Raw genomic sequence first — 13,909 nt, 5'->3', positions numbered from 1 at the left:
CTTGCTGGTGAGCAGGCTGCTCAGAGGAGCACTTTCCCTCATATCCCTGTCCCATTGAGCGCAAATTAGCGTACACTCCTGCCGAGCACGCGCTTTCTACGAGACCTCTTTCTTCTCACGCACTGCCGGTCAGGCTCCAGTGTCGGTAGCTTTGGTACTATCATCTTCGGTTTGATCAACGGCGGCCGGTCTCCTCGCGGAGTTGACGCCATAGCAACGACTCTGCATGGATGCTGGCAGACAAGCGTGCGAGTCGAACGCGTGCAAACATGTCGTCCTCGTTTTTAGATAGGAGCGCTTTCATGATGGTCGGCGAGAGGCACCTCTTGTGGTCCATAACGAATGAGATGTACACGTATCATCGGCGAGAGCACAAGCTGATGATCGCTAAAAATTTGCATATCTGATTACAGGTGAGCACGAATTATTCGCCTGGGAATTTTAAGTGTTTAGATTAACAAAAAGGGTAGTGTTTCTTTCTTTTTTTAATTCTTTCGCACATCGTTTAGGAAGTGCCAATGTGTAACGAGCATGCGTGATTTATCTTATGTGTATGCATCGTCCGAGCCAGAAGTGACGGCAGAAAACATCAGCAAAGCAGGTCAGCACATGCAGTTCGGGAGCGCAGGTTGCCGTCGATTTCCGCAGCTACACGCAAGAATCGCGCATAGGAGCACGCGAGCGGCTACTCTAGAGAGGCAGCGAAACGGCCGATTCCAAAACACCGTCCGCCATAGCTTCGTTGCCAAAAAAACAAGCCCTAGTGACGACAAGGGAGCTGCGCAGGACCGAAGAGCCATCGGCTGCTTCGCTCGCGGACGGCATCTCTGGGGTAAGGCGGCATCTGGTGCTGCCATTAACCGGTACGAATTAGTGCACTTTCGCGATGCAGCTGAGGCCAGACCTTTTTGACTCACGTTTCATTTAATTATCAACACGCCGCACAAATGGTCGAAGCTGCAAATATGAGACGGGACTACAGTACGCTGTTGCTGCGCCGTTGATCGGTACGCGAAGGTTGACGCTCTCTATTTTATGTCCTCTTCCTGAAATACGACCTGAAGCAGAACTGTGCAATCGGTACGGTGTTGAATCGGACCAGCTCGTGCTCTTTTCGCACTGCGGCTCCGACGCGCACTTTCAGTTAGACGCCACCACCTTTTCGGTTAACATCGCTAACCGCGAAGCTCCAAGCTCAGGGGCTTACGCATGAAGTGCATGCAGCACTCGAGAAGACGACTTTCGCTGCTACCGGAAGTGTGTCCGTGACGCAGTGGCCGTTGAGGCTGCCGCCACAGGCAGGCTGTCGCGGCCCGTCACGCTCGGCAGTTGTGACGTAGGAACTCACGGCAGAATAGTTTCAAATCTCACCCCAACGTTAGAACCGAGCAGCCCGCGAAATTAAAAAAAAAACGCAGTTTTTAAAGGCTAATAATAAATCACTGCCTGTTTTTTAAGGAGTTGTACTTTGGGGAAATGCTCGGAAGCGTTCGTTCTACACATTCAAATGTTTATCAGTGTCCTTTTTAGCCGTTTCATAATCCCTCTAAAGCGTGCTATGAAAGGCGATGGGGAGCGGGAAAAGCGGTTCGGCCACGCGGACTCACCCCTGCTCAGGAAGTCGTCAATTTCCAAAGGTCGCCTACAAGAAGGTCTCGCGGGGCATCCATGGAGAAACCGAACAGGACAATTCGTCTTCTTGGGCAGTGACGAACAATATGCCCGACCTCAGTGCAGTGGAAACATGTGGGCGGTCATTCGCAGTCCTCAAGACATCACACTTCCATGGGGTTCATGTTTAGTGGTAGACTTGGCGGGCGGAGGTCAAAGTACGAGGGTAAAGGAGGAGGGGGTCGGTTTCAAAACAGGCTTGAAGCGACAAGGGCTAGGTGATTTACGTCTCGGAGGCGAGCTATGTAGCATGGCGACGTAGCTGATTTCCCGTAGTTCTATAGAAACGCACGTCGGTGTCGGCGAAGAGCGTGCTGCATCTCTTCGCGGTCGATGAGTGTCGCTCTTCGGATGCTGGTAGCAGCCGACGAAGTTCTGTGACGACTTCGCGTATATAGCGATTCATGTCATTCCTGGTGGTAGCCATGATTAGGGGAGCTTCAATGGCATATGGCGGGTGGTTGTACTCTCGAGTCCGAGCTTCTATAGGGCCCGTTAAATGAACGACGCTTCTCTGTCGGATTCCGTCACGGCTTTGTGATGTTTGACACTAGGCCAGAAAAAGCGCAGTCTTTGATGCCTCGCATAAAAAAATTCACTTTCTTTCCTTCGGTCATTTAAAGCTCTGCGCGGCGAAATTGACGCTTCATTAGTTTAGGACAGACTCATTTGGGAGTTTGACCTTGGGTTGGAAAAGCGTTTCTGCTTATTCTTTCCGGACGACATTTCTAAAGGCCATAAGAAGCTGTGCCTTGAATATTTAGAAATGCTTCAGAAAGTATCCTGATTTTCAAACCAGACTCGGGCAAATCATTAAGTCCGAAGTAGACTTGCCGCATATTTGCAGCGTCATTCCACGCACTGAACCTTGCCTAGCGTCGAAGAGGTCATTTTTTCATCTCTTCGCCAAGGTGACCGTGGAAGGTGTGGGGCTCACGAGAATACACGAAAACGAGAGGCTGGCTCCGTCTTCTGATGTATGGATAAGTTGATTTGGTTCAGCAACTCCAACAGATGTCACGTAGTAATGACAGTGCTATGGGCACAAAACAGCACACAGACATACTACAATTGTGCTGACTTGAACCCGTAAAAAAAAACAATGAAATCGGCGGCAGCAGTAACAAGAAACGTACGCTCTAGTCATCGAACTACGAATGCCTGGTGCGTTCGGCAGTTTCAACTCGGGGAAGAAAAACGTCGATAAAGTTCCCAAATGAGAGGGGTACTACCTGGTACTCGGTGAAATTATACACGAGTGGTTGCAATTATTCTCGCTGCAAAGAAAATAGGACTGCTGTGCTCTGCGTCTTTGGCCGTTCCCAAATAGAAGAAAGCTCGAGTCATTGCCTAGACATTCGAGCTTCACATTCAAATATAATAAGGGTGCATTTCTGCGCCGGTTTGAAGCAACAAGTAAAGAATACAACAGTTTATCAGTGTAAATAATAGTGCAGCATAGTGTTCTATGTATCGCTGGCCGATCATGGGCGCCGAGATAAAAGGATGCCTACCGTCGCTTTCAAGGACACGGCAGAAGAAATAATAGTCTTCCGTCGGTGTGCCCGCACTGTGAGGAGATAGCAGCCACTAGTGTGCGCTGCTAATGGCAGGCCGACAGCACGTTGTTTACGGAACTATGCTTCCCGCCGATTCTGCTGGCGTTTATACGGAGACGACGCTGAAATTTCGCAGCCTGTCATCATTGCAACATTGAAATATGCCAGTTTTACTTAGTTGACTGTAGTGAAAAATCCTGTATCAATTGCAACCGGATTCGGTATGCCACTTTAATCTGAACAGACAAAACCGGGGAGAGCTCTGATGGCGGAATTTCCTGTAAGGTCGGATGCCCTCGTTTTTGAAGAAAAGTGCGGCGCCGGGCTGGAAAAAACATGCAGAAGTATAATTCAGCATGACTACATTTGAAAAATTAAAACAAAAAGAATAATCATTAGCTGGACTATACTATAGTGCAGGGTGAAGGCATCTCCTCTATTACTCCAAACAGCCTTGTCCTGTGTTAGCTGCATCTACTATACCCCTGCGAACTTATTAACCTCACCCACCCACCTAACTTCCTGCCGCCCCCTTCTACGATTTCCTTTCCCTGGAACCCTATTTCTTACCCTAAGCGACCATCTGTTATCATCTCTTCGCACAATGGAAAGTTGGGATAGTTGAAAGCGGTTCATGATGAATTCGAGGGCGCAAATGGAATGTGGAAACACGAAAACAACAGGACAACCATTCAGTTGTTTTCTTCTCTGTGTCTACGTTCCGTTTGCGCTCTTTTCGCACCACATGCCCTGCCCATGCCCATTTCTTTTTGATTTCCACTTGAATGTCGTTGTCGAGTTATTTCTCGGACCCATACTGCAAGCTTCCTATATCTTAACGTTACAACTGCCATTTTTGTTTCATAAATGGAACACTAAAAAAGAAAGAACATTCCAAGCAGAGTCCGCGATGCTAACTTCTGTGCTCACGTACCAAAGCTCAGCACTATAACTGCTACATCACGAGCACTTTCTATTTGTTGCCGGATTTTGACAGAAATTGAAATACATTACAGAAAAAAAAATAAAAGCTACCAATTACTCCTACGAGTATGACTTTGACGGTCTAAAATTCTCTACGCTCAACCTAGGGCTCAAAGTTTGGTAGCCAGTCCGGGGCACATGTTTAGGATTTGAATACCGCAATAAGCTTGTGAATAATTTCAGGAAAGTACATGCGTTCAGGCCGGGCATCCATATCACAGTGATAACCGGCCATTCGGGAGTGATATATAAAATTTAGGCTCACTTGAATAACTATATCGAAAGGACAACCATCTTCATTCTCTGTAAGCAGAAATCTAATTCCATACGAGGTGAGTGGCAACTCTTTTTAATAGTCCTTTTTAGCACGCCCCAGAAATAAGCTCCTAGCTTGGATGATTATATTTCTCTTTATGTAGCTAACTTTACTATTTCCCACTTTTTTATACTTTTCTCGCGTGTAAACGTTGTGGTCATACTTCGCCGGTACCCCTTTATATATTCTTAATCTATTCCCTGGCCATCGCGAGGGGTCACCAATGTCCCGCATCATCTACGCGTGTAATTTTAATCATCTACGCGTCATCTACGCGTGTAATTTTTAATACGCACGGACATATCCGCTCCACTAAGGCTTGTCATTGTGCATGTTTTAGCTTCACATGCTGCCCGCGGACGTCAATGAATACACTTTCGACTAAGCGACTCGAGGAAGCGCCGCCCGATAGGCGGCTATCTGCGCATGATTCGAACAGACCATATTAGACCATTTGTTATGGGGATTCCTAGATAACCGTAAGATGTAACCTGTTCTAGTGACATGCCGTCATGGTAATAAGAAATGGGATGGGTCGAAACGTGCGAGATACGTAATGCTGTACGTATAGTGAAGTTTAATTATAGTGACCATGTGCACACCAGCCGCAAATTCCATTATTACTTTTTTTGAAAGAGCATCGATAGGGCCGGTAATTTCATGAAAAAGTACGCAGTATCTGCAAATAAATGAACCTTAAAAATTACACACAGATGAAGATCATTAATATATATGAGGAACAAAAGAGGGCCTAAGATGGACCGCTGATGAACCCCACAACAAACAACAAAGGGGAATGAAGGTTATTTGCCACTACAATTCGTGTGAGTTGTAAAGAAAATATTCGAGCCAAGTTAATATACTTGGACGAAAGCTCTGCCTGCTAAGTTTAAAAAGAGCAGCTTATGACAAACTTTCTCAAAAGCCCTAGAAAAGTCTAAAATATTGCATTCTGCACAACAGGGACGATCAAGAAGAGAATGAAGTTTCTTCCTGAAAGCAAACAGTTCGGTCTCGCATGAGAATGATTTGAGAAAGCCATGTTGCACGGTATTGAAGGAGCTAGATTCTAGAAAATTCACTACATGTATACAAGGCATTCTCTAAAAGTTTGTATGGAATGCTAATTAGCGATATCGGATAGAAATTAAGAAGGCATTTATACTACCGTACTTGTGCAGCCGATTTTTGAAATATTTTAGAGAGTACGAATGAAGAATCAAATTTAGTGCTCTCTATTAACTTAGCTCTAAACAAATCAGCGACAAGCCTGGTAGAAAATTCCAAATCGTTTATTAATATTTAATTACCTTCGGGCTTGATGTAGGCTGCGTCTAACACTGGAAAGCGGCAATGTTCGCCTGGGGCAACATGACGCTCGAAGGAAAAAGAAACTTAGTGAAGAATGATTCATTTAGTATTTTAGGGCACTCAGTATCCCCAATACCAGAACCGTTTACATCAATCTGTTTTATTGAATGAGTTCTATCGAAATAAATCACTCGGGAAATTCTTTTTGCTCATTTCCGAGTGTGTTAGGCAAGGCGTACTGCAAGAAATGAGCTTTCGCATTTTTCTTTGCTAATACATAACCGCTGATATTGAAGGCAGCGCAAGAAACGAGGACCAAGGAGTAGAAGGACACAGCACGAGCGCTTTTTCGCAATTAAACCTTCCATTGAAAAACACGGAATATATGCCCATCTCACGAAAATAAAACAGAAGAAATCAAACATGGTAGTGTGCAGAAAAGGAAAAGTGTAGGGCGCGATACAACTGGTGGGGGTGCTTATTAACGAAGATAAGTGCAAAAACAAAGAACATCGTAGTCACACTAGCAAAACAATAGTTACCAAAAAAGGAGGAAGGAAGCGACGGGAGAGATAAGTTCCGTGTGCGGCCTAGATATGCAAATTCGTTTTGTGTTGTAGTGTTGGAGCAATCGACGGCGCCTTATGCATGTACTGCCTTGTCTTGAAATGTAAAAAGCCTCCGTGATTTCGCGCTGAAGTCGTTCCTTATGGGTTGACAACATTTGTGCTTCCTCATAAAGGGGCTTACAGTTCTCTTGCACACCAGCTTACATTCTGGCTTACAGTCTTGACATCCCTGTCAATGGTCAATCAAATGTGAGGACTAGGACCCTGATAGCGATGTTTCGTGTTCCTTTAGCCGTAAATTTACACAACGTCCCGTCTGACATATGTAGGTCTTCCGAAAGGAAACTGGCTGCTCGTATACCACTCCCGTTTGCAAGGAATGAACCGTGAAGTATGGCATCTTTTAGATATTTTATTGTTTTTTTTGTCCCTTCCGATTCGCTATTATTTCGCTTACTAAGCCACATACTTTCCTGAGCTTCTTTGCAGTGGAAAAGATTACCTGTACACCATAGCACTTGGCCACGTTGCTGAGTGTGCGAACGTCGGTGCTTGTATGGAATCACTACTTTTTCTTTTTTGCCTTATTATCAAATAGCTTCCTTGGTGCGTTACGTTTTACCCAGAGGATAAGTTTATCGATTCAAACTTGATTACGCTGTCCGGATAACCTGATGCCTTAACTATATTTACCTGTTCATGAAAGCTTTTGTTCATGTCGTGCGTGCAATATTTTACCACGACTTGACGTAGATATAAAAGAACAATTCCATTTTTTACAACTTTCGATGGGGCCTGAGGCGCTATGTAGTAAGGGTTTCATTGATCTCGGATGATAGCGCCAACAAACATGCGTGTGGTTAAAAGATAACAGCACATATAGAAACTGTAATTTGTCTCCGGCTGGCAACTAAAAAATTAGAGACCTTTCCCACATTCTCGGAAGACCTTTAAAATATTCGCAATGTTGTCTGTGAGGCGTGCACTTTCCACATCATCATCATCATCATCATCAGCCTGATTATACCCACTGCAGGGCGAAGGCCTCTCCCATATCTCTCCACTTAACCCGGTTCTGTGCTAGCTGCATCCACTTGACCCCTGCGAACTTCTTAATCTCATCCGCCCACCTAACTTTCTGCCGCCCCCTGCTACGCTTTCCTTCCCTTGGAATCCAGTTTGTTACCCTCAGCGACCATCGGTTATCCTCTCTTCGCACTACATGTCCTGCCCATGTCCATTTCTTCTTCTTAATTTCCACTAGAATGTCGTTAACTTGAGTTATTTCTCTGACCCACTCTGCACGCTTTCTATCTCTTAATGTTACCCCTACCATTTTTCGTTCCATAGCCCTCTGGGTTGTCCTCAACTTAAGTAGAACTCTCTTGGTTAGCCTCCACGTTTCAGCCCCATAGGTGAGTACAGGCAAGATGCAACTGTTGTATACTTTCCTCTTGAGCGATACCGGTAAGCTGCTAGTCATAATCTGCGAGTGCTTGCCAAATGCGCTCCATCCCAATCTTATCCCACTTTCCACAAACACCAGGTAATTATCCACGTATCTAAACACACGGGAACACGTGCCATTTAGACTACCTTCAAGGCATCGGTCCCCGCTACTGAGAAATATGTCGGCGAGAACAGGTACCACGCATGAACCAATGCATACACCGTACTTATGTATGTATGTCTTGCCTTCCCAGCAGCGTGGGTAGACTTGAGGTGGAACGAAAGTAATTCAAGTAAAGACTCCACATGGATTCCTGCCTTATTTCTGAAACTTAACTCATCATTTGGTTCACAAACACAGTCATTCTCACTATACATAAGTGCTGAGTGGGTTAAAGAATAAAACAGGTCGGTAACATCAATATTAAAGACTCTGCAGCTGCCAGGATTAAACCTAATCAGCACATCTACCAGTTTGTCAAAATTTGGAACTAAAATTGGGTCATTATTATGTAGCCCGGTAGTAACTTGATAGCTCGAAATGACATTTTACCAAGTGTTCCTTTCTGTAACAAAAATACGAAAAGGCATCTCCGAATTTTATGCTTTCGCCGAAATTAAGATTTTTGCATTCGAGACTGCCGTTGCAAGACTATGCAAGCTCATGCCTTTAAGTAGCCCGCTTTCTAACTTTCGACGCTTTCTCGTCTATGGCGTTGAAATTGTTTTCAATGGCCGCCTGCCCTTTGACCGCATACATGCTCTCGGGAACAACAACAAAGAATCCTTCGTTATTCGACAGGAGTAACCGCCAACCGAAATTGACAAGAAAGTCCGCTGAGCTGCAGCTGGGATCAGACTTATAAGGTCGTGTCCTAGGGTCAATCCTTGCAGTCGTGTCGACACATTCCTCAACGCCCCTTAGACCGGTCTGTTCAGCCACACAGTGGGTGATGGCTCTACTAAAGGGTAGTTTGTCAACTGATGTCCAGTAAGGTTGGTAGGCGAGCTTTGGTCCCTGTTGTAAAGTCTTAAGGTGTCGGCCCGGAAGATGGTTCCCGAAAGCGAGGACTTTTTCTTGAGGTAGAAGCACTCGTTTCTTCTTTGCTGGCAATCGGTGGTGGATGGATGCCCAGATGAACTCTGTGGTCCATCGCGCAGTGTCGCATCATTCCCTGTATGTACATACGTTCTTGGTGGTTATGCGGCATATTAAAGTGACACGCCAGATGTAACCGGTCCTTGTAGTACCTAACCTGCATCCAAAACTCCGAGCTTAAGATACGCTTCATCCGTCGAGCATGGCCGGTTGAAGGCGGCAGACATCCACACAGGTTGATGATTTCCGGAAGGCAGTAGCCCGATCTTGCGTACCATGAGGAAATCCTAACTTTCACCACATAAACAGCTATTAGCGTGGCCAGCAAGGGTGGACTAGAAGGGGGGAGATAAAACACGTAGCAGAGCACTTTGTAGAAGAAATGCAAAGTAGTAAGGTTGAAAGTTGGACGAGTTGAATCTTGTTCATATTCCTTCCCCTTCTCCTTCCTTCCGCTTCATATTCATTTCTTCACTTACCTTTCCTTTTTTTGATAACTATTGTTTGCTTTTGTGACTATGAGGTTCTTTGCTCTTGCACGTTAATTTAGTTAATAAGCACCCCACCAGTTGTATCGCGTCTAATACTCTTCCTTCACTTGATGCTATCATTTTTATTCTCTTCTGTTTTCGTTGTGTGAGATGGGTATTTATTCCGTGCTTTGCAATGAAATATTTACCTGCGAAAAAGTGCTCGTGCTGTGTCCTTCTACTCCTTTATCTTCCTTTTTTGCGCTAACTTCAATATGATCAGGATTGGACTCCCCCAACTTTCAACTTTATCATTGTACTACATTTCTACGGGACGTTGTGTAAATGCACTGCTAAACAAACACGAAGAATTACTGTCAGAGTCCAAGTCCTCACATTTGGTTGACCATTTCCAGGGATGTCAAGACTGTAACCCGGAATGTAAGCTTGTGTGCAAGAGAAACTGTAAGATCCTTTATGAGGAAGGAGAAATGTTGTCGACCCATAAGAAACTACTTCAGTGCGAAATCACGGAGGCTTTTTACATTACAAGACAAGGGAGTACATGCATAATGCACCTACTACAACACTACAACACAAAAAGAACTGGCATATTGAGACCACACATGGAACTGATCTCTCCCGTCGCTTCCTACATCTTCTTTTTTGGTAACTCTTGTTGGCTTTTGTGACTATGAGGTTCTTTTTTGAACCTTGTCTTCGTTAATAAGCAGCCGCATAATCTGTATCGCGCCCTGCAACTCTCCTTTATTTGATGTTACCACGCTTGTTTTCTTCTTTTTTAGTTTCGTGAGATGGGCATATATTCCGTGCTTTTCAATAAAAGGTTTAGTTGCGAAAAAGCACTCGTGCTCTGTACTTCTACTCCTTGGTCCTCGTTTTTTGCGCTACCTTCAATATGAACAAGATTCAGCTCGCCTAAATTTCAACTTTAATACATAATCGCTATTTGCTGCATAATAAGCTTCCCATTTTGAAACAGAGTCAGAATTTTTGACAGTGCTGTAGAAACGTTCTTTTTTTTTTTGTTTTAGAAAGCCTTTTTATGCATGCATTGTACCACAATGCTTTTGTATGTGTTGTAATGGCGCGCAGAGAGATATATTGTAAGTTCTTTAACTTTTTTATTGAAAGTGCCCCATTTCGTTTTCGACGCTCAGCGATGACATTCTGCTAGAAATATCTCCAGAACTGATGAAAGTTCTGACTAACGGCCTGACAGTTGACTTTAGTACAACTGCGAATTCACTTGATCTTTATCCCACTCTACATTGTTGGACGGTTGAGGTTAAGAGAGACTAACATGTGGTTGCTTAGACCGGGCAGGCAGGGTAAGTTTGAGACAACGTCTGGATGGGATAGTAATACTTAATCCCGTTTGTTAGCAGAATAGTGAGATATTTGGTTTGGGTGGGGTATCATCTTAGAAAGTGAAAAAAGTGGCCAGAAATCCAAAACCTCATTGCTTTTCTATGAAGGAAATCTTTGGGGATATAGTCCAGAAGATCATTCGAGATCAAAGGACTTCAAATTGAATAGTAAAAATATATGGGCTCAACGCAGCGAAAGTATTAGCTGCGGGTGAGCATTTTTCTTATTCTCTTTTTCTTCCTCCTCAGCCCACATATAAAGCCCCGCTTTAAACAAGTTGTATGAACGTGCCCTAGTGGCCTATAGGAGTAACGTGAATGCCAAGGTCCAAGCATGCTGATTCTGATATAGCCGTCCCATGTGAAACGAGATACCCAAATTGGCAGCTCCTGCCGACCGCTTGAGTTTCACGTGGGGTGTGACGTCACAGGATCACGTGGGTAAGACGTGGCTACCGACCGCGCTATGCTGAAGGCTCGAAACCTAGAGTAGTGTTGCTTTCGCAATAAAATACAGAAGCTGCGGGGTGTAGCGTAACAACAACGTTAAGCGCGCCACGTAGTTTAGACGTGAAAGAAAACGTGTAATTAGCAGGTTGATAATATACCTCTAACGGGTATTTTTCATAGCTCAGTTCCACGGGCACCCAAATAGATTCTAGGTTGGTTTCCACTGATATGTGATGGGAAGGTATAGCTTTTGATATAGCCAGAATGACATCACCGCCTGGTAGCCAGGTGCGATCGCATGGGTAAACTGCGATCAGAAATACATCGTCAAAAATTTCGTTGTCATGAACGTTAGGATGAAGCCAATTGTTTCGTTTACAACGATATCAGCATCGCAGGAGTCAACAGTAGAAGTAAATGATTCGCGTTTATTATGAATTCTTCTGACATTTGCCAGCAAAATGGCTGCGAGTGAAGGTGACAAAGGTAGCCTTTTCCCCTCATGTCATGCTATAGGCTCCCCTCGCTCGATGGAACATTTTTTTGTCTTCCTGAGGGAGAGGGAATTCCGTGTGCTTTCGACAAGGACTAGGCTTGCAGGTCTTCAATGCTATCGGACTGGATCGCAGACGTTGCGTGTTTAATAACTACCAACTTGTACTTTAGCTGTACTTTGGTAGCTGCGGCAACCCTTCATTAAATTATGTTAATTTCTTGCGTGCTAGGCGGATGCTGGGGAACAATTGTTTGACACGGAAAGGTTTACGTCTGTTAGCCTTCAACAGAGGACCAATGCCGTCATCTTATATTTGAAGAACAAAATTTGATTCTAATATGGCGAAAATTTGGCGGTGAAAAAGTACCAAAACGATGATCCCGTTCAATACCTATTCGCAGGGATTCTCCGCCCAATAGGTCTGGCAAAACAGCAAGCGTTTTCTCTTCATTTTCATTCCATGACTCGCGTGCATCAGAAACGCTACGCAGGAATTGTCATCCAAAATATCCGAATGAGACTGCAGTTCGGCATATATTACGATGCCGGGCGCTGAGTGGCGTCTTGAATTGAAATGAGCTCAAGTTTAATAGGATTAAGAATCTTAGGTTTCGATTCGAGAACCTCGAGGCGATTAAATACAGCTAATATTTTATTTTGCAGAGGTGCTTCATTATCTTTGATAATTTCAACGTGTGCGCCGAGCTTGATTTGGCTTTTAGCTAATGCCAAGGTCTGGTTGTTGAAGCGTTTAGGCCTAGCTAACATAACCATTTCGGGATCGGTATCTGTCTCATTATTCGTCTTAAATTGTACGAGCGCAGGTTGGGTTCGCCGAGGTTGGTTTGAATATCGCCATAACAAAGAAACAGTGCATACGTTACGGTAACACATCCACTAGAGTTGACGGTGACGAACAGCACCCGCGGATGCTGCCGCTTCTCTAGCCGTTGGTATGCCATTATTATACGTGCAAAGGAAGCGCGGTCTGATAGGATTAGCCATTCTCGTGTTGTTGAATAGGGTGGCATTCCGGCCACTTTGCCATTGTCTTTTTCGTTCGACCCGTTATCGCACAGCCTGACAACAGTTATGGTTGTTTAAGCTTTGTTCTATGCTCACAGCTGCAAATAATTCACTCTCTTCTACCAGAACTCACAGAATTGATCCAAAAGCACGCATGCGAGGATCCCTGGCTCATGCTACAGTTATTTATCGCGTGACAAACATATGGAGCATTTTTTCAAAACTGCACGAAATGCTTGCCGGCAGTGATGATTTTGGAGTTAATCCAACATTCGATGCGATTAGATAACTCCGTAGCAATCTTCGTGCTGACGAATATCGTGCGTTTCCCTTTATATCAAGGAACATACCAGCCTTTATTGTTCTCTTTTGTACGCAGCACGGTGTAAAGTTCAAAAGGATATCCCTACTTACGGCCAGCGCAGATAAAAGTAATGAATTTCGCAGCAGGCATGTTGTGCTGCTGAATATCTTCCACAGCGTGGAGCAATTATTTTCAGCTATGGCGCCTAAAGGTAATATTGAGCGCATGCTTAGCAGCAAATAGAGAAAAAGAGAAGCGGTGCAAATTACGAGAATATGTCCGGCGTTTGCTTTGTTAACGGTCGCCATGTGGTGAAGTGACTCATGCTCCAGGTGAGGGTGAAAGCAGGGGACATTGTTCACGTGAGAGCGTGGTGAAATACGTGCGACAAGCAGAGGAGAGTGGATAAAACAAAAAATTGCCACCACGTTTCCAAACGTCCGCACTCGTCACCATCGCGAGCAGAGGGTAACGCTGGCCACATTCGTTGCGCGAAATCAGACTGTGGATCATGTCGACCGCACAAGCTTCATTTCGTGTTCTCTGGCCCCGTATCTACCTACTCGGCGACACTCTCACACAGGTATTATGCACCGTTTCCCCTCACCTTCTTGCACGAGCGGCATGTGGGGATGTTTAGTACACATTTTTCTTTCTGTCCAAGCATACGTTTCGTCGGATGACCTAATTGTACAGTTGGTGTCAGCCTCTACCGAGTCAGAAAATTTTCTGTTGTCAAATGCTCTGATATGCGAGCAGGTGCATTTGAAACGAAATAGTAAAACTGCACGACAAAGACGGGGCTGAAAGACAC

At 44.7% G+C, this 13,909-nt stretch overlaps 1 protein-coding gene across 1 annotated transcript in view; it reads left to right on the top strand.

The window, feature by feature from the left end:
• Positions 1 to 13,531: 13,531 nt before the first annotated feature.
• The window catches only part of LOC146175190 (isoamyl acetate-hydrolyzing esterase 1 homolog), a 57,562-nt gene continuing 57,184 nt past the window's right edge, over positions 13,532 to 13,909 (top strand). Inside the window, exon 1 of the mRNA XM_084583674.1 lies at positions 13,532 to 13,678. Coding sequence (XP_084439800.1) covers positions 13,607 to 13,678 — 72 coding nt within the window. The 5' untranslated portion in view covers positions 13,532 to 13,606. The remainder of the gene's footprint in view (positions 13,679 to 13,909) is intronic.

This window comes from Amblyomma maculatum, chromosome 11 (assembly GCF_055883805.1).
Source record: "Amblyomma maculatum isolate TAMU_Amacu chromosome 11, ASM5588380v1, whole genome shotgun sequence".
NCBI lineage: Eukaryota > Metazoa > Arthropoda > Arachnida > Ixodida > Ixodidae > Amblyomma > Amblyomma maculatum.
The sequence above is the reverse complement of the archived record's forward strand: the minus strand, read 5'-3'. Positions and strand labels throughout refer to the sequence as shown.